This window comes from Ictalurus furcatus, chromosome 16, assembly GCF_023375685.1.
Source record: "Ictalurus furcatus strain D&B chromosome 16, Billie_1.0, whole genome shotgun sequence".
NCBI lineage: Eukaryota > Metazoa > Chordata > Actinopteri > Siluriformes > Ictaluridae > Ictalurus > Ictalurus furcatus.
Genome location: NC_071270.1, coordinates 29,264,068 through 29,284,529, shown reverse-complemented (window position 1 = coordinate 29,284,529; position 20,462 = coordinate 29,264,068). Strand labels below are relative to the sequence as shown.

The window sequence follows — 20,462 nt, the reverse complement described above, 5'->3', positions numbered from 1 at the left end:
TTAGGATTCATAAATTTTTAGTAAATACATATTTAGTAAAAATAAATCAATTTTCTACCCTGCATTAATATGTTGACCGTTAGGTGGCAGTATATACATGCAGTCTAGATGGAGGGATAGTTTTCCATAAGTAGCTGGGAAGAAGAAGAAGAGGAGGAAGAAGGAGGAGGAGGAGGAGGAGGAGAAGAAGGAGAAGAAGAGGAAGGAGGAGAAGAAGAAGAAGAAGAAGGAGGAGGAGGAGGGAGGATTAGAAGATGGCTGTATGATGATTTATGTGACTGATTGAGTAAAGTATCATGTTAGATCTCTGTGTGGTTACTGAAGCCTCTAACAACACTACAAAATAAATAAATAACACTGAGACACCAAGCAGGAAAACTGAAAGGAAAATGAATTAATAAACAAACATAAATATATAAAAAATTAAATATGAAGCACAAAACTTCATATTGAGGAGAAACAGCTTCACTGCGTCTGATGTGTCTAATCTCATCTAATCTCTCAGACTCAAGATTAAACTTCAGTCAGTGATGAAAAGAGAAAAAATTAAATAACTTAATGTTCCACAAATTTCACTGTGTGTGTGTGTGTGTGTGTGTGTATGTGTGTGAGAATGTGTGTGAGAGATAGAGAGAGAGAGAGAGAGAGAGAGAGAGAGAGAGAGAGAGAGAGTGTGCTTCACTACCACTATAACTAACACACACACACACACACACACACACACACACACACTATGTGGAACGTCCACTCTGTGGCCTGAGGACAAAAAGCAAGAGTTTAGTTTAATTATGGAGCAACTGATTAATGGGTTTAATATAAAAAAAAAAGTTAAATACATAATATAAAATAAAGACGTGGTGGTTACAATATACACCAAATTTCTTTAATTGTGATTAGATGTAATTTTATTTAAAAAGAAATAATAAATAAAATAAAACATTTAAAATGTTACAGTCTGTTTCTTTCTCTTCATTTAATTTCATTATGTTGTTTTTTTGTTAATCTTCTATCGAAACTTCCTGTATGTTCACTTGGAGTAGTCTGAACTTGGTCACGTGATTGGTGACGTCACGCGGATAATTTCGGTGTCGACTCACCTGCAGCGGGAAGCCACGCCCCATACCTGGAAGATTCAGGAAATCTGGGATTGTGTGCTGCAACGAACTCGAGATTTCTGTCGATTCTGTAAAATTTCACTCTTTCACTCGAGTTTCTGTCTTCAGGTGGACGCGGAAGTGTGACATTAAACCGGAAACAGAAGGTTTGTGAGACTTTTATTCACTTATATTTCGCCTGGTTTCGGTTGTTTTTTGTACAGTTGTTTCCGTGGGTTCTCGCGTGGTTTCAGGTCGCGGTGATGTTCAGGAGAAGCGGTTGTGTTCATCTGATCTGTGTTGTGTGAATTCTACAGAACTCTGAGTGTGGGAATGTGGAGAGGTTCTGTGTTTGAGGTGTGTTTCAGTGTTTGAGGTGTGTTTCAGTGTGAAACGCGCTGCTGAGGCCTTACACACACACACACACACACACACACACACACACACTCACTCACTCACTCACACGCACACACTGTAAAGAACACCATTAATGCCTTGTCTAAAACTTTCTAAACTTCATCACAGTTAGTAAAATAAACGCTGTGGGTGTGTGAGAGAGAAACTGTAATGATTTTAAAAATATATATGTATATGAAGTTCGTTGTAAGATAGTACAGGTGTGGGATAGTGTATGTGGGGGACAGTACAGGTTTGAGACTGTATGGGTGGGTGAACTGAACAGGTACAGGTGGGACACAGTACAGGTACAGGTGGGACACAGTACAGCTACAGGTGGGACAGGTAGGGGACAGTACATGTGGTGGACGTTCTATCATATAGAAAGTGTCATTTGTTCTGGTCAGAACTGTGGATCTGATGCACGTGAACAGAATTTCCAAATATCTTCATCAGAAAAACATGAACAAACTGGAATAAAGTAGTTAATTCAGTGAGAAACCCCACAGAGCAACACCACAATAACTTAAACCTGTGTTTGGACGTGAACTAAACAAAACAATCAACCAGAAACTCTTCCTAATTTTTTGTGCAATCCTGTAAAGTAGAGAAGAGTGCTTTGTGTTGTTTTGTGCACTCTGCTTCAGCTGTGTTTTTATTAGATTATACTATACACAGCTTGCAGAGGTTTTCACTCAGAATGTAAAAAAGACTTCATATAGAAGAAGTTTGATCCTTTGGATTTGTTTTGAAATTGGCCAGATGAAACACCACACCACTTAGCGAGTCCCAAAACTGAACTGAGTTTATTAATCACTCGAGTTCTGATTACAATCAAATGTTCAAGTGGAAAATTCTCAAATCATAACACAATCCGTTACGTCATATTGTGGCTATGACCATATATTCAGCTTTTCTTGTCATTCTGTACTGATCTCTCACTAACAGTTTTAGCTTGATGGTACTCTTAGTCCCTGATCTAGTGGAATAGATGTTTTTTGATGTATGTTGATGTAACTAATCAAAGGCTTCATTACCAGCACCAGGTGTGCTTGAGCTGGAACACATGAAATACTTGAACTGGCTAGGGGCAGAAAATAGATGAAATACCCGGACGGGGCAGAAAAAGGAATCTATAAACGGCTGCAAGCAGATTTATGAGAAGGCAGGTTGTGAAAAACCCTTGAGTGACTGTAAAAGACCTGCAGCGAGACCTGGTGTAACAGACACTGAGGTTTCAGTGAGCACAGTAAGGCGTGTACTAAACTCAGAAGGTCTCCATGCCAGAACTCCAAGACGTTCACCACTATTGACCCAAAAGCACAAGAAAAGTCACTCAGAATGATATAAATAATCCACAGAAGTTTTGGGATTCTGTTCTGTGGAGCGATGAAACAAAACTGGAACTTTTCAGCACGATGGATCAGCGGTACGTCTGGAGGAAGAAGAATGAAGAAAGAACACTCTGTCCACAGTCGAGCATGGTGGGGGCTCGGTGATGCTCTGGGGCTGCTCTGCATCCTCTGGCACTGGAAACCTGCAGCGTGTGGAAGGCGAGATGGATTCATTGAAGTATCAGGAAATCCCAGGAGAAAACGTCATGCCGTCTGTGAGGAAGCTGAAGCTTGGGCGTATTCGGACCTTCCACCAGGACAATGATCCCAAACATACCTCAAACTCCACCAAGGCTTGGTTGCAGAAGAAGTCCTGGAAGATTCTACAGGGCCATCACAGTCACCTGACTTGAACCCCATAGAAAATCTCTGGTGGGATGTGAAGAAGGCGGTTGCAGCACGCAAACCCAAGAATATTACTGAACTGGAGGCCACTGCTCATGAGGAACGGGAGAAGATTCCTCAGGAACGCTGCAGAAGATATGCAGCAGGTCATAACAGCAAAAGGGTGCTTTATTAAGTACTAAAGATGCTCGCCATGAAGGGGGTGAATAATTTTGAAACTGGAGAAATCATTAACAGTAGCATTTTCAGTTGAATTTGGGGAAAACACTTGAAGTATTCGTTGTGTTGTGGGGGTTGAATAAATTTGATTGCAACTGTATAAGTCATGAACAGAGAGAATGTGACTCAGGTGTGGTCCTGACCTTTCAGAGGTACAGTTAACTGTTAACGAAATAATATAGTCTACTCTAGTGTGAGTAATATACAGTACACTAGTGTGAGTAACCTACAGTATTGTACTGAGTAACATGCAGTGCAGTAGGGAGAGAGAGGGAGAGATTATTAGGTATGGTTATTGTCCTGTAATGGTTAAGGACAATGTAGTTTGCGTGAGTGAAAGCAGGGACTCCAGCAAGACTAGCTATGACATCATAACTAAAAGGGAGATGAGGACTTTCTAGGACAAAAGACAACCATCCACTCTACCATCAGCACACCTGGGTGAAGGTGTGAAAGCATCCAAACACCCCAGTTCACCACCATCTCATTTATCATCACCTCTCAATGTCAATATGAATAATTTTTTAAATGGCAGTTGTGTATTTGTTTGCATTCTGTATTTTAGTTTCTTTAAAGTTTATATGTGTCTGCAGTCGTTGTTGTTTTTCCTTTCGGTGTGCTCAGGGGTATAAAATAAAATCCACCTGCCACTCCTTTAACACAAACCCAACTGTGTAAAGCTTATAATAATTCATTACGTTTGTCAAATGCATTAAACGGATTTTCTCTGAATGTTCTTTCATAATCCCAGCAGGCCGATGTGCAGCGTGTCTGAGAGAGTTTCTGTCTGAACACGTCTCCTCTGTTCACACCTCAGCTGCAGGATCACACCATTCACATCTGATCAAACACACTGTAGAGTTAGTCACTTTATTAACTTTATGAAACGCATTGATTAAATCCAAATCCAAAGTCTGAGAACAATCTGAGAATCTCATACGTAACAGGAAGGAAGTGTTATTACATCATAAAATATAAGAGCCAATCAGGTTCGAATTTATTTTCTTATGAGATTAAATAATGTTCGTTCTGGGGAAAAGGTTCTTTGAATGGCTCGATGTTCTAGATTCTTTATGTGGTTCTACTTTAAACGTTTTATAGAGATGTGAACAGAAGAACCATTTATGGTGTTGGATTTAACTTTTTTTTCCAAATGTCTGCGTGCTTTTCTGATGTCTAATGACGTTATTGTGAAAGTTGTGAAATGTTCAGTTTAATTTAGAAAAGATTGTCTTAAAAACAGGGTTTCATTATAAAATCAAATAAAGCGACACAAACAACACAATCCCAGCCGTGAACTGAACTGAAATGGGGTGGTATTGTGTAAACTCGCAGCTCTGAACACACGGTGGATTAGATGTTCTAGTGAGGATGAATAATTGGGTTCTCACTGATTTTAATTCTCTTTAGCCACGTTTCTATTAAGCATCTAAAAAACCATCAGAAGGAAAGTAAATAAATCAGCTGCAGGTTTATTCATCTTAAAATATTTTGTTTGTAATTCAAAATGTGTTTTTATTCTTCCTCCATCATCAGTTTGTGTTTTAATGCACATTTCATAAAAAAATTCCCCTGAATGGATGTTAACCCAGAACATTCCAACACAGTGAGTGTGAGTGCGTGTGTATCATATATCAAGGAGGTAACTCTGGACTTCAGTTCCCATCAGCCACTGCACTGTACCACAATGTCACATGACCACCTGCACCTGGAATCACGTTTCTGTTAACGAGCACACTTATATATAGTCATTGTTTGCACTGTTTCTGTCTTATGTTTGTCTTAGACTACCGTGTTCCATGTTCCCGTGTTTTGTTTCTTGCCACGGTATTTTGCCAAGTTGTCTTAGTGTCTTTGTTTTGTTGTTTATTTGTTTGTTTGTTTAATAAAAGTTGCATATCTGCGATTGCTTCCGAATCTACCTTGAAACGTGACAGTGTGAGTGCTCGTGTGTGTGCACGTGAGCACGTGAGAGTGTGTGTGTGTGTGCGTGTCCCTCTTCCTCTCTCTCTCTGTCTCTTTAACTCGTAGCCCGGTGTGAATGAGCTGCTTGCGGAGCTCTGATCTACACAACTTTGGACTGAAAATTAAAATACAGTATACTAAAAAATTACTACTAATAATAATAAGTAGTAGTAATATTAGTATTATAGCCAGATGAAATAGGTTAAGTGTGTGTTTACTTTTGGTTGATGTTTTCAGTGTTGTGTGTGTGTGTGTGTGTGTGTGTGTGTGTGTGTGTGTGTGTGTTTTTAACACTTTCCTCAACTTTTATTTGCAAATGCTGTTTGTGACATTTAACACATGTAAATACAGAAGTGTGTGTGTGTGTGTGTGTACAGCTGAGAAACAGGAAGTACATTACTTTTAAACACACACACCTGAGTGAAACACCGTGTTAAATGTAAATGTGTTGTATTTCCTCTCAGAGTCTGGAGATGGAGGAGACGGTGTGGGAGCAGTACACAGTGACGCTGCAGCGGGTGAGTAAACACACTTTCTATTGCCCCAATCACACTCTTACACCACCTACTGCCCCCAATCACACTCTTACACCACCTACTGCCCCCAATCACACTCTTAGATTTACATTTACATTTACATTTATTCACTTAGCAGACGCTTTTATCCAAAGCGACGTACAAATGAGAAAGATACAAGCAAAGCAATATATCAAGCAGAGAACAATACGAGTAGTGCTACTGTACAAGATCTATTAATTGAGTTCCAGAAGAAGTAAAGTGTGCAGAGTAGAGTGTAAGTGCCAGAGGAAGGTTTTTTATGGGTTGGTTAGGTGTTCATGGAAGAGGTGGGTCTTTAGCTGTTTTTTGAAGATGGTGAGAGATTCTGTGGTCCGGATTGAGATTGGAAGTGCATTCCACCACTGAGGAACAGTTAGTGTGAAGGTTCTGGAAAGGGACCTTGCACCACGCTGAGTTGGAACTGCTAAACGTCGGTCGCTAATCGATCGTAGATTGCGAGAGGGAACGTAGGCCTTCAGGAGAGAGTTGAGGTAGGGGGCGCTGTTCCAGACAAGGTCTTGTAGGTGAGCATCAAGGCCTTGAACTTGATGTGGGTGGCTACAGGAAGCCATTGGAGGAGATGAAGAGGGGTGTGACATGGGTTCTCTTGGACTGGTTGAAGACGAGGCGCGCTGCAGCATTCTGAATCATCTGAAGGGGTTTGATGGAGCTGGCTGGGAGGCCTGAAAGCAGTGAGTTGCAGTAGTCCAGTTTAGAAATAACAAGAGCCTGGACTAGTATCTGTGTAGCCTGTTTGGTGATGTAGGGTCGGATTTTCTTGATGTTGTAAAGGATGAACCTACAGGACCTCGCAGTTGCTGAGATATGGTCTGTAAAGGTCAAGCCGTCATCAAGAATCACCCCAAGGTTCCTGGCCGTCCTGGTTGGCAGGAGTGTGAGTGAGCCGAGCTGTACAGTGAGGTTGTGGTTGATTTGAGGGACAGGCTGGGATCACGAGAAGCTCAGATTTTGCCAGGTTAAGTTTAAGATGGTTTTCCTTCATCCAGACCGAGATGTCCGAAAGGCAAGCAGAGATGCATGCAGAGACGGATGGATCGTCAGGCTGGAAGGAAAAATGGAGCTGGGTGTCATCAGCATAGCAATGATATGAGAAGCCATGAGAATCAATCACCTGCCCTAGAGATGTAGTGTAGATAGAAAAGAGGAGTGGACCCAGAACTGACCCCTGTGGAATGCCAGTTCCACAATCTTACACCACTTACTGCCCCCAGTCACACTCTTACACCACTTACTGCCCCCAGTCACACTCTTACACCACCTACTGCCCCCAGTCACACTCTTACACCACCTACTGCCCCCAGTCACACTCTTACACTACCTACTGCCCCCAGTCACACTCTTACACTACCTACTGCCCCCAGTCACACTCTTACACCACCTACTGCCCCCAGTCACACTCTTACACTACCTACTGCCCCCAGTCACACTCTTACACTACCTACTGCCCCCAGTCACACTCTTACACCACCTACTGCCCCCAGTCACACTCTTACACCACCTACTGCCCCCAGTCACACTCTTACACTACCTACTGCCCCCAGTCACACTCTTACACCACCTACTGCCCCCAGTCACACTCTTACACCACCTACTGCCCCCAGTCACACTCTTACACCACCAACACCACCTGCTGCCCCAATTGTTCTCTAACAGTTCTGTTGTAATATCTGGTAGGAGTTGGGGTAAAGATGGTAGCTACTGATGTGTTTTGTTAGTGCTGAGCTGAAGTTTCTCTCAGACTCTTATCTGCGACTGCAGCATCATCAGGATTCAAACTCACAACCTCCTGATGACGAGGCAATAAATTAGACTACTGCACTGTTCTGAAGTTCCTGAATGTGTTTCCTGTCCTCATTCCTAAACCAGCCGTCATTCTTCTGTAAATCTGAATCACTCCATTTTTTGTGTGTAGCATTCTAAAATGGGATTTGGGATCGCCGTGTCTGGCGGAAAAGACAATCCGAATGAAGAGACCAGAGAGCCGTCCATCATCGTCTCTGATGTGCTGGCGGGAGGACCTGCTGAAGGCCTGCTGTTGTAAGAAACGCATCAGTACAAAATAACCCTTCCATCTAGCACCCTTAAGGGCTCTTTAGGTTGTTCCTCAGGTTTCCACCCCTGGTCCTGGAGAACCCCCTGTCCTGCATGTTTCAGTGTATTCCTGCTCCAACACACTTGTTGTTAATTAGTGGAACAGTCACCTCTGGTTTGGTCATTAAGTAATATATGTAAACTTTATATTTGATTGTCTGTGAAGCTGCTTTGTGACTATGTCCATTATTAAAAGTGCTATATAGATTAATTGACTGATTGAAACTGCTGAGACACTAAAACGATGCTGGACAGGGGTTCTCCAGGACCAGGGGTGGGAACCTGTGCTTTAGAGGAACCTTATCTAGGTAGAACCCTACTACAGAGGGTTTCCAATTAAAATTGTAAAGATTGGTCAGAGGGTTCTTTGGCTTGTTACTGTTTTCTGTTATTAGTCAGAACGATCGAGTGATCCAGGTGAACTCCGCGTCCATGGAGAACGTTGTGCACTCGTTTGCTGTACAGACTCTACGCAAGTGTGGCAAAGTCGCCAAGATAGTGAGTTTTTTATAACTCAGTCTTTTGTTAATTATTTTAATTGTTAATTTAGCCCATGTTACGTCTTTAGTAAAGCTGATTTGAAATCGTGTAAAAACTTTCTTTAATAAGACTTTGTATTTTCATATCGTTGGATGTTGAGTGATTGTCATTGTTTTTTTTCGTTCCTCCTGTAGACAGTGAAAAGGCAGCGTAAAGTTCCTGTGAGCATAGTGAAGCAGGCCCCGCCCCCAGATAACCGCGCGTTCTCTCATCCGGACTACAGCGATGATTATGACTACGAGCCGGACCGACGCAGCACCTACAGTGGCCAGACCGACTCCGAATACGACTTCGAACGCAGCCGTGGCCGAACGCTGGAGCGAGACATCAGTCCTGAGCGTCAGCATCGCCGCGACGGCAGCCGAGGACGCATGCTGGAGTACGAGCGCAGCCCTGACCGCCGTTACCGTAGCGACCACCCCCGTGACCAGGCCTACAGTCCGGATCGCCAGTATCGTAGCGACCGCGCCTTAAACCGAGACTACAGCCCTGACCGGCGTTACCCTCGTGAGCACAGCCCCGATCGGCGGTACCGAAGCGAACACACTCTGGATCGGGACTACAGCCCGGATCGGCGTTATCGCAGTGAACAAGTTCTGGATCGCTCACACAGTCCAGAACCACGCTACAGGGAGAAAGAACTGCGTATTCCAGTGCCACGTCCTGCTGAGGCTCTCAGAAGGAACGCCAGCCGGGAACACGTAGAGCGCTCACCTCCACAGAGCCCACTGGAACCGCTGGAGAAACCAGTTCGTGTCCTACTGGAGAAGCACAGACCTAATGAAGGTACGGTACACCCTCTCTCTGTCTCTCTCTCTCTCTCGCACACACCATCTGAGGCTATAAATTGACGTTCTGTAGGTTATCTGTAGCCATGATTATGTAATAAGAACAGTCTAATTAGCTCATTTCTGTCTCACTGAAGTCGGTATGGAGGTGAAGTGACCCAGAGAGAGTTTGTCTGTAATTGTCTGAAATATTTCAAGATTTTTTGTTTGCTTGTAAACATCTAGCTGTAAAAATCACAGATAATCATCTAAAAATGACTTCCTGTTCAATCTCGCCTGGAGTCTGTCGATTTGTATTTAAGAGCTGCTGCTGTAATCATAAAGACTGTCCTGTTGCTCATCCCAGGACTCGCAGTCTGCTCACGCTGAACATCCTGTAAACACGATCAGCAGGGGCGCAACTGCACGTTGGTGCCCCCAAGTCCCCCCGTCTCACCCTGTCCTGTCTGTCTGTCTGTGTGTCTGTCTGTGCGAGTCAGAATATGGGCTGCGTTTGGGCAGTCAGCTCTTCATTAAAGAGATGAGTAGTACAGGACTGGCCTCCAGGGACGGCAGCCTGCAGGAGGGAGACATCATCCTGAAGGTCAGCACCACAAAATAACCTCCACGTTTATTAGATCTGTTTTCATCTGCACACATTTCATTCTCTCTCGTTATCAACAGGATGTCAGTGAAGCTGTAACAGTAATACATGTGATGAACAGACGTCTGTTTAAGAGGATTTTGTGTCTCAGATTAACGGGACGGCCACAGAGAATCTGTCTCTGAGTGATGCGGGAAAGCTGATTGAAAAATCACGAGGAAAACTGCAGCTGGTGGTCCAGAGAGACAGCAGGAAAGTTCTGGTTCGGGTCCCGCCCATGGCCGACAGCGACTCGGAGCCGGACGGTGAGTCAAACCGATTAAAGATCATGGATGGCTCAAAGAAACATAAACTAAACATGCTAATGGACGTAAAAAATCTCGGTATTACTAGGCATGAGGCAATACACTAAAGCTACGAGACCGATACAGGCTTCACGGAGCGATACTGACACAAATAAAATATACAATTTTAATACTTTTATTTTGTAATGACACAATCAAAGCAGTGAAATATCAACACATTGTACTGTAAGACAAGTAGATCAGGATTTATAATATGTAATATTATAAATCCTGTGTAATGTAATGTAATGTAATCCTGTGTAAAAGTGTAATGTTCCCCCGTTATTTAAGTCATTTTAATCTTTTTAATGTCATCAGTGTATTTCATGGCATCATTATTAATGTGGGAAGATTGTTTGAACGTAGATTGTGTCTTAAATGATTAAATAACAAATGTGTCCTCACCGCTCCTGCTGCTGTCTGACCTCCACCTCACGTGCACGAGCGCCTCACGGTTTACTTTTACAGATCAGGAAAACAATCGTGGTTTTATTACTTTATTTCCTCATCCCACCGAAATGAATTTCTGGTTACAGCCAGAACAACACACCACTCGCTTCTGAATGTTTTTAGATGTGAATGTGACCAGCACACAGGCACTGATTTTAACTGTGATTTTAACTGTGAGTTTCATACTGCGTACATTTAAACAAAACCAAAATCATTGGCTGAGGGGTGTGGTGTGGGAGTGGGCGGGGCTGGAGAAGTATGTGCACAGATCTCACTGATTGGTCAGAAGTATTGGTCACTTAGACATCACAGGAATGATCTGAGCACAGAGAACACTGAGCTGGTGATAAATAATGAAATAATATAAGACACGGCTTCAGGGTGAGATCTGTACACAGCTTTAGCATTTCTTTTATTTTATTTGGCCCAAATATCCAGAATATTTTCTGCAATACAACAACTCGATTAAAACAGCGCAAACACTGCAGATGTGAACACAGCCTGAGTTTAGATCTCCTACTCCATTTCATTTAGAAATCTGTCCAATCTGAGGAAGTGGATCTGAACTTTCCAGATGTAGAACTTACCAATAATGTTTTGACTTCCTGTTTCCTCCAGATCTGTCTGAGATCGAGTCGTTACGTTCATACTCGCCTCAGGACGACAGGCGAGGACAGGACGACAGACGAGGACAGCACTCGGACATCTCCTCACACTCTTCCAATGAGAGGCTGCGTGAAAAAAAAAGGTGATCGTCTGATTATTAAAGCTAACCGTCTAAGAGCAGAGTCATTAAATAAACGTTTAAAGACGCGACTGTAAAACAGAAATGTAAATCTGCAGGCGTTCCACAGGAACGGTGTCTGGGTTCAGATCAGACACCCGTGAGAGAAAATCTTCCCAAAGCTGTTCCCATGGACCTCTAATACTGTAGAAAGTAGCTGGATACCACAGAACATTCTGGAAAGTGTAAATGAACCGGTGTTTTCAGTTTCCTGATGGATTTGTGGTATCCATATACCATCAGATATCCAACTACCACAAGATTCTTCCCTCTGATAAAGTAGTTCCATCTCTGAATGTAAAAATTCAACACATTTTCAGCTTCATTTCTACACAAACACCTTTAACTGAAGATTTCATCACAGTGTTTTACAAAATCATCTGCACTTACACTTTTATTCTGCGCGAGTTTGGAGTAAACAGCTCCGCATTCTTATCCTTCTGGGTACGGCTACTGGACCACGATTATTGACGTGTGGTGTGTGTGTGTTGTTGGATGTGTGTGTGTGTTGTTGGATGTGTGTGTGTCTTGTTGGATGTGTGTGTGTCTTGTTGGATGTGTGTGTGTCTTGTTGGATGTGTGCTGCAGGGACGAGCCTCAGAGCAGGTTGTCTAAAATGGGTGCGATGCCGACACCATTCCAAACTGCTCCAGATGATTTTCCACCTCCACCCCCGGAGGTGGAGGAGGAGCCTGAACTCAAGGACGCCCCAGGTATCACGTGACGTTCAGAGTGCTCTAGCTTTGAGATTAAGAGTTTGGACTTGTGAAAGTCTCAGGAGAAAAGTGAGATATTAAGGATTATTTTATTAACAGCTCCTGTGGCCTTGCCTGCACCTAAAATCAGCGTTCCACCAAAAATGAAAGCTCTTCCGAAGGTTCCTCTGAAACCGAGCGCCGAGGATCTGGAGCTGTATGGGTGAGTACGAGTATCAGATGCATTAATCTGTCTGCAATAATGAATAATCTATCATGTAAAATCTTGGGGGCGTGCTATTCTAGGAAAATAATCAACAGTGACGTGGCGTGATGAAGTGGAGCACATGCTCAAGTCTTTTATTCCTCTTATACTACAGCAGTTCACCAACATGTGCCATTTTTATTTATTAAAGCACAACATATACTTTTGATCCACTAATAGCTACAGTTAAAGTTATTTCCTGTTCTCACTTCTGTTATTGCAGCTATAAACATTCGCTCCCTCAGTTCTCTTGAAATGAATAACACCACACACTGCATTTTATTTCATTATCTTAGTGAGAAACACTAAAGTGTAAACTCTGTGATGAAGATGTGGGAAACTTAAAGTTCCAGCTTCACCTCTGACAGTTACACACCACTGACACTGGAGACTCCTTCCACACACGTTCCATAAACATCTCACAAAATGTCAGTGATTACACACTTTTTTTAAAATCCATTTTTGGCGCGTCTGCAGTCCACGTCCCTGTGAATGAGCCGTTACCATAGAAACGATAACGCATCAGAACAGAGCTGTTATAGAAAAATAACACCTTCTGACCAATCACACTCCAGAACCTAGCAGGTCTGTGGTTAATGTGTGTGTGTGTGTGTGTGTGTGTGTGTGTGTGTGTGTGTGTGTGTGTTCGTTCCTCAGGCAGAACACCATGATGGTGTGCTTTCAGAAGGGTGAGAGTGTGGGTCTGAGGCTGGCAGGAGGAAACGATGTGGGGATTTTCATAGCCAGTGTTCAGGAGGACAGTCCTGCGGAGGTGGAGGGTCTGCAGGCTGGAGACCAGATCATGAAGGTACAAAACACCTCCAACACCCAGGACCCAGCAGCCTCGCTGCAGATTTATATCAGCTTTAAGTTCTGTTTAATCTGATCTTATTGGTGAAGCCCAGTCTTCAAATGAAAAAGTAGGAATTTTAAAACTTTCTAAATCGTCTCATTAGGAGTTACAGTATATATTTTTTGTAATTGCACTCCCCGGTGTTCATTTGTAATTTAAGGGAACATAAATGATAGAGGAGTTTTGGATTTTTTGGTAATTTCTTCCTCTACAGGTGAATAATATGGATTTCCGTGGCATGGTGCGGGAGGACGCAGTGCTCTACCTGCTCGACATTCCTAAAGGAGAAGACGTCACCATCCTGGCACAGAGAAAACCGGATGGTACCAGAACCACTTTTCCAGAATGTCTATTCGTTATCTGTTAATAATGTGGATTTAAGTGGGTGTGGTCATGTGATTGATGGTTGCAGTGTATAAGGACATTGTGGAGTCAGGTCGAGGAGATAACTTCTACATCAGGACTCATTTCGAACACGAGAAAGACTCTCCTCAGAGTCTGTCCTTCAGCCGGGGCGACATCTTTAAAGTGATCGACACTCTGTACGACGGGAAACTGGGCAGCTGGCTCGCCATCCGCACTGACCGAGACAACCAGCTGCAGGAGAAAGGCCTCATTCCCAGCAAGAGCAGGTGTGTGTGTGTGTGTGTGTGTGTGTGTGTGTGTGTGTGTGTGTGTGTGTGTGTGTGTGTGTGTGTGTTTTGGAAACCCACATGTGAATGCTGATATCATCATTACGTTCTGTGATGTCATGATGATGCTGTTCTGACCGACGCCCCCAGAGCTGAACAGATGGCCAATGTACAGAACGCCCAGAAAGGAGCAGCCAATGACAGAGGAGATTTCTGGAGGCTCAGAGGTCAAAGGGCAGCAAAGAAGAAGGACCTGCGCAAAAGCAGAGAGGATCTCACTGCCAACCCCGTCACCACCCGCTTTCCCGCCTACGAGAGGGTGGTTCTAAGAGAGGGTACGCCCACCACACCCACACCACAAATACACCACACGCCACATCTTCACTCTTTATCTCCATACTGTATAAACCTGCATTTACTCATTTGCTCTGTCTGTCTCTCCTCTTGTCCCTGCAGCTGGATTCCAGAGGCCCGTGGTTCTGTTCGGCCCAATCGCTGATGTGGCAAGTGAGAAGCTCGCCAATGACCTGCCCGAAGATTTCATCATAGCAAGTGAGTGTAAAATGACCAGATACAAGCTCCTGAGTTGTGTAGGTGTATGTATGTGTATTGAGTGTGTGTGTGTGTGTGTGTGTGTGTGTGTGTGTGTGCGTGTGCAGAGAGAGAACCTAAGGATGCAGGAACAGAGAAGTCCTCAGGTGTGGTGAGACTGAACACTGTGCAGCAGATCATTGAACAGGTAAACTCCACCCTTCAGACTCCACCCTCTAAACTCCACCCTCTAAACTCCACCTTACAAAGATTGCCCTCCAAACTCCACCTTATGAACGTCACTCTCTAATTCCTTTAGTGTGTTAAAATGATTAAAAATAATAAGTTTAGCATTGGATAGCGTTTGCATATTAATGAGGCTGTAGTTTTGTACTGAGACACAGTGAACATTATTTTCACACCTCTGAACAGCATTTCTGTCTCACTCTCTGTCTGTCTCTCTCTCAGGATAAGCATGCTCTGCTGGACGTCACCCCGAAGGCGGTGGACACGCTGAACTACACCCAGTGGTACCCCATTGTGGTGTTCCTGAACCCGGACAGTAAGCAGGGCGTGAAGACCATGAGGAACCGCCTGGTACCGGGTTCTAACCGCAGCTCACGCAAACTGTACGAGCAGGCAGTTAAACTGAAGAAGACTTGCTCTCACCTCTTCACCGGTCAGTGTGGAGAGAGAACCTCGCTCTTTTTATATAGATATAGTGTTTTTATTTTTCTTAAAGGTGCAGTGCGCAGTAGTCGTTGAGCAGACACGTGAAGTTTTCTGCTTTACACTGAAGCTACAGGACCACTGTTTAGAAATGTAACCACAGGTGATCCGGGTCGAGTCCCAGGCAGTGGTTGTTGCCCCTGTGGTATGAGTTGAATCCTTCTCTGCTCCGTTCAAGACTCACTCCCATCTATTCCATCAGCATTTCATCCATTACCTCCTCCTCTGCATTTATTCTCCCTGGGTTCATTTATTATTTGTTTATTATATATTCCCGGGTTCTGCGTCATCTTTTTGGCCTTTAATCCTACAGTAGTTTCCATTTCAGCCCCTTGCTTTATATTTAATATAAACTTATTCTCTGAATCTTTATCATGTTTGGGGATCTTTCTTTCTGTTTTATTGAAAACAGAAAGAAAGTGCATTATGTGCATTATGCTCCTGTGTGAGATCTCAGGAGCGAGTGGTTGAGTGTTTGTAGGATTTATTTGAAGATTTCATTGTAACCAGCAGATGAAATGATTAGATTTTGTAATTGATCCAAACAGGGTCAAGGTCACATCAAGGTCAAATGTTGGCGGTTTATTTTAAGGGAATTCCAGGTGTACACACTAGTAACAGGACCAGGCTGGCGTTGGATGAATCTCCATCTTCGCCGTTGGCGTCAGGTTCTACTTGTTTTGAAGTTTAGGTTCTGTTTATGTGCGACAGGAAGTTCCAGTGTGTCCTAAACCACATCAGCAAGATTTTAGATGAGACAGACTTGCTTTACATGTTGTCTACGCTAGCAACGTAGATCCAGCGCTAAACTAAAAAAGTACATCTTTAACCCCAGATGTGTCTCAGCTGATGGACTACGTTTGAGTAGATGAGAAAATGATGTGCCTTTCATGTTTTGCATAAATGTTAATGTGATGCCAGAGCCGCTCAGTGATCCTCACACACCTGTCACACCTTTACAGCAACGGTGGATCTGAACTCGGCTCATGATGCCTGGTACGGGAGTCTGAAGGACACGATTCAGGAGCAGCAGAACAAAGCGGTGTGGGTGTGCGAGAATAAAGTAAGAAGCATTTTAACACTAACAATGATGTTATGTGCTGTTCGAGGTTCATGCTTACTCACTCTGTGGTTGTTTAGCTGGACAGCTCTGAGGAGGACTTGTACCTACAAGATGACCGCATGTCTTACCTGTCAGCCATGAGCGCAGATTACCTGAGCATGGACAGCCGTCTCACCGGGGACTACGATGACACTGCGGATGAGGGCGGAGCCTATACAGATAACGAGCTTGACGAGCCTTCTGATGAGCCGCAGGTATCGGGGACGAGGCGCTCCTCGGAGCCTGTAGAAGAGGTGAGTGACCATCATTGGCCTGTGTATTAAAAACTGACGGTGCTTTGGCCACCGCAGCATTGCAGTGCCGGTGTACAGTATAATATACAGCTCCACAATTATTCACAAGATTGTGTTTAAAATAAACTTTCCTCCAATTATACATTTAGGTCAAATTAAAAAAAATCAACTGCCTAAATTATTCCAGATCAACACAAGAAGTATGTACACACTGTTTAAAAGAGGAACGAAGCTCTTCCTGACACAAAACACAGCATCACTGGAGCTAGAGTCAGAGTGCTCTTCACCAAAGTAATGGTTGTGGAGGTTATGATCATTTTGCAGAAAGAATTTCACAATCTACGCTTAAGATATAACTTACATGTTTAATCCTTTTTCTCTTAATTTTATGAACGGTTCAGGAGCATCACAACACGACCCGTTTCAGTTCGTTTAGTTTATTTATTTATTTGAAAAGGGACCATGTAAATGTTTCCATTTCATGCATTGTACTGGATTTAACCAAATGTGGTTATGCATTATGGCATTCGTCATAAATGTTAACATTTATGATTATAAAATAATCATTTAAAATTATTTTTAAAAATGAAAATGTTAAAAAATAATAGGAGAACCCACACATGAGGACCATGAACGTTCAGCCAATCAGGACGAGGAGCTTGGTTCTACTCACCTGTCAGTCATGTTACCTGTCAATTTTATTTAAAGCAGTAGTTTGTAGTTAGTGTTGAATCTGTGAGGTGTTATTGCATCATTAATGTAAGATCAGGATGAAGATTAGTTATTTGAGTTATTTGAGGTGTTGGAGTTTTTAAACTCTCTTTTGTGCCTTTTTCTGTTGTCTATAGAAATGACACTCTTAAAAACAACTGTGTGTTGTGTATTGTTTGTGTGTTGCTGGATAAACGTGCTGAGATTACGTTTTCATGACATCTTTTCACACTGATATTAGTACAACATTGTTAGTAAATGTAACCTGTGGTTGAAATGTTCAGCTGTTATATTAAGCAAAAACAAACATCACATTTAAGACACATTTAATGTGATTTCATCCATGAATTTATAGTAAAAACTGATTACCTACACATTTATTGTATGAAACCACCCTTTGATCTTACCTCCCTGCCCCTCTCTCCACGCAGAGACCCGCCCCCGTGCCCCGCATGAAACGAGCCGGGAGCAGAGAAGTGCTGCGAGACCCCAGTCCCCCGCCGTCCTTCGTCCCAGAGCCCCCGAAGGTAAGAACCCTCTCTGAGACCGAGTCTTCACTAAAACTAAAACCGGAATATCCTGAACAACACGGATGCTACTTTGAGGTTGTGGTGCTGCGTTTACACAAAAGTATGTGCACCCCTGACCATCACACCCATAATGTATGTGGTTCTTCTCCAAACTGTTCCCACAAAGCAGGAAACTCACAATTGTGTAGAACGTCTCTGTACGCTGTAGATTTACAGTTTCCCTTCACTGGAACTAAGAATCTCAAACACTGTTCCAGCGAGACACACGGTGCACAAAGCGAGCTCCATGAAGACGTGGTGTGTGAAGGTTGGGGGAAGGTAGAAGAACTCGAGTGTCCTGCACAGAGTCCTGACCTCGACCCCACTGAACACATTTGGGATGAACTGGAACTGGAGTCTCCTTACATCATCATCACAACATCAACATCAGCACCTGACCTCAACCTCACTAACGCTCTTGTAGCTGAAAGATCACGAATGCCCACGGCCACGCCCCAAAATCTAGTGGAAAGCCTTCCCAGAAGAGTGGAGCGCATTATAACAGGAAAGGCGGGGAATACATCTGGAATCGGATGTTCAACATGCACATATGGGTGTGATGTTCAGGGGTGCACATACTTTTGGCTGTATAGCGTAAATATACGTTTACATTGTTATGTTCAACTTTTAATTTTCTTGCTTCTACATTTAATGAGTCACAAACGGTTGATTTGAGTAAATATAGTGCACTGTGTAGGATCTATAGCACCGCTGTATTACACTCCATGTGATGAGCGTCTATACATAAAAACACTCGTCCTCGTCATTATGGTCGTATTATGATGATGACATGAAGGTTGGATCAGCAGGTTGGTAAACTAAAAATATTTTTAAAAACAACCTGAAACGGTGGAGAAACTGATGGAGATTTTTATGTCAAGTGGAGATGCTGCTGATGTTCACCGTCTGTGGCACTGTAATATTACACACTTCATTATTAATTATACGCTCATTAATATTCACTTAGTTACCTCATCTAATTTATACTTTTATCCAAAGTAACTTACAATTGAGACCTTTACTGATCACACACACCTGTACTCCTTACCTGTATCAGGCTCGATCTCAGAGGCCCCACAGTGAGTCCAGCACGGTGAGCAGTGACATCAGCACCAAGCCGCCGCCCCCTCCCGTCGCCCTCAAACCCAGTTTCCTAGCTCGAGGCGCGCCGACTCAGGAACCCGCCTCGGGTACTGATGATCCTGCGAGCCGCTCATTCCAGGGTAAAGTGAAGGCTTTCGAGCAGATGGACCACCTCGCCCGAGCACAGAGGATGCTGGAACTGCAGGAGGCTGAACACGCCCGGGTCAGTCTCTCTCTCTCTCGCTCTCTCTCTCTCACTCACTCACTCTCTCACTCTCCCCTGAGGTGCATCAGTCTCAGTGAATCAGCACAATCCTGTATTTCACTGTTTCACACTGAATCAGCTCTAAATTATTTAGTTGCTGGTGATTTAAACTTTTTTGTAAATGTTTGGTACATCGGGTTAGTGCTCACAGCATCATGTCATGATCTCATCTCAGGAGGAGACTCGCACCGCTACAGCCACAGTATTAATGTGGTATATGGTAGAAATGTACATCAGTATCATCTGCATGAAAGAACATTGTTGGTTAATTTAAATCTGAACCTTTTCTGTCTCTGCAGTTGGAGATCTCTCAGAGACACCCGGACATTTACGCCGTCCCTGTTAAACCGAAACCCAACGCCGCCCGGCCGCAACCTGCAGGGTGAGTCAGTGTTCGTGTGCTGTAGTACTCTGATCTGCTTTCTGTGTGTGTGTTTGTTTTCTAAACCCTGCCGATTTTTTTTTTTAGTTCCAGCTCAAACCCCGCGCATCGCAGCGGATCTGCTGAGGATGCTGATCAATCTCGTCGTGGATTTTATAACCCTCAGAAATACAACGACACGGAGCTGTAGGACTCCACCGCCCCTCACTCACTCCTCACCCCTCATAGTGTTTCAGGATAGGTTCTGGTTCTCAAACATTTTCACCTGCACAACCGTCAGTCAGTATGACGGCTTTAAATAAATCAAAACTGTTATTTAGATGAAATTAAAATAAGCAGCTTTACTACAAAAAAATCCTTCTAAAAATAATGTTCTGCTTTTTTTTTTTTTATATTTGTACATTTTTATAAGAAACTGAAAGGTTTGACAGATGTTTGTTTGATGTAGTGAATCGACTCGACAGTTTTGTTACTGGTTTTATTCCTCTGCAGTATCCGTACAGTTTATTACTCACTGAAGCTGACAGGAAAATTAATGACAGATTTTAAACCTGAGCTTCAAGATGGAAATGAAATGAGATTGAAATCTTCTACATTTATATTCCTTATAACCTTCACACTCTTTCTGGAAGAGGTGTCCTTTATTGTTTTAAATCACATACATTCACATACTGCATTTGGATGTGCAATGTATTGAAAGAATGATGATTGGTAAGGTCCGTGCTATTTCTGTGTGTTTCTAATCAACCTTTAACATTCAGATATATAATAAATAAATCACAAAAATTCATCTCTATACAGTTTGCCTTTACTTTCGTGA

The 20,462-nt window shown here is 43.2% G+C and overlaps 1 protein-coding gene across 1 annotated transcript; it reads left to right on the top strand.

Moving 5' to 3' along the window:
- Positions 1–1,054: 1,054 nt before the first annotated feature.
- On the top strand, positions 1,055–20,432 carry tjp2a (tight junction protein 2a (zona occludens 2)). The gene is made up of 23 exons (XM_053646149.1): positions 1,055–1,261; positions 5,878–5,931; positions 7,904–8,028; positions 8,478–8,580; positions 8,757–9,408; positions 9,890–9,993; positions 10,145–10,298; positions 11,406–11,535; positions 12,160–12,284; positions 12,387–12,489; positions 13,189–13,339; positions 13,599–13,707; positions 13,797–14,016; positions 14,167–14,351; positions 14,473–14,568; positions 14,676–14,755; positions 15,016–15,226; positions 16,239–16,339; positions 16,417–16,632; positions 17,775–17,870; positions 18,970–19,218; positions 19,560–19,642; positions 19,730–20,432. The coding sequence occupies exons 2-23, from the start codon at positions 5,887–5,889 to the stop codon at positions 19,830–19,832; spliced, it is 3,441 nt and encodes a 1,146-aa protein (XP_053502124.1). The 5' UTR covers positions 1,055–1,261; positions 5,878–5,886; the 3' UTR covers positions 19,833–20,432.
- The last annotated feature ends 30 nt before the right edge of the window (positions 20,433–20,462 follow it).

Coding starts and splice junctions, on each gene's coding strand:
- tjp2a (XM_053646149.1), top strand. CDS start 5,887: ATGGAGGAGACGGTGTGGGAGCAGTACACAGTGACGCTGCAGCGG. Junction 13,708..13,796: donor GGCACAGAGAAAACCGGATG/GTACCAGAACCA, acceptor TGATGGTTGCAG/TGTATAAGGACATTGTGGAG. Junction 15,227..16,238: donor TTGCTCTCACCTCTTCACCG/GTCAGTGTGGAG, acceptor ACACCTTTACAG/CAACGGTGGATCTGAACTCG.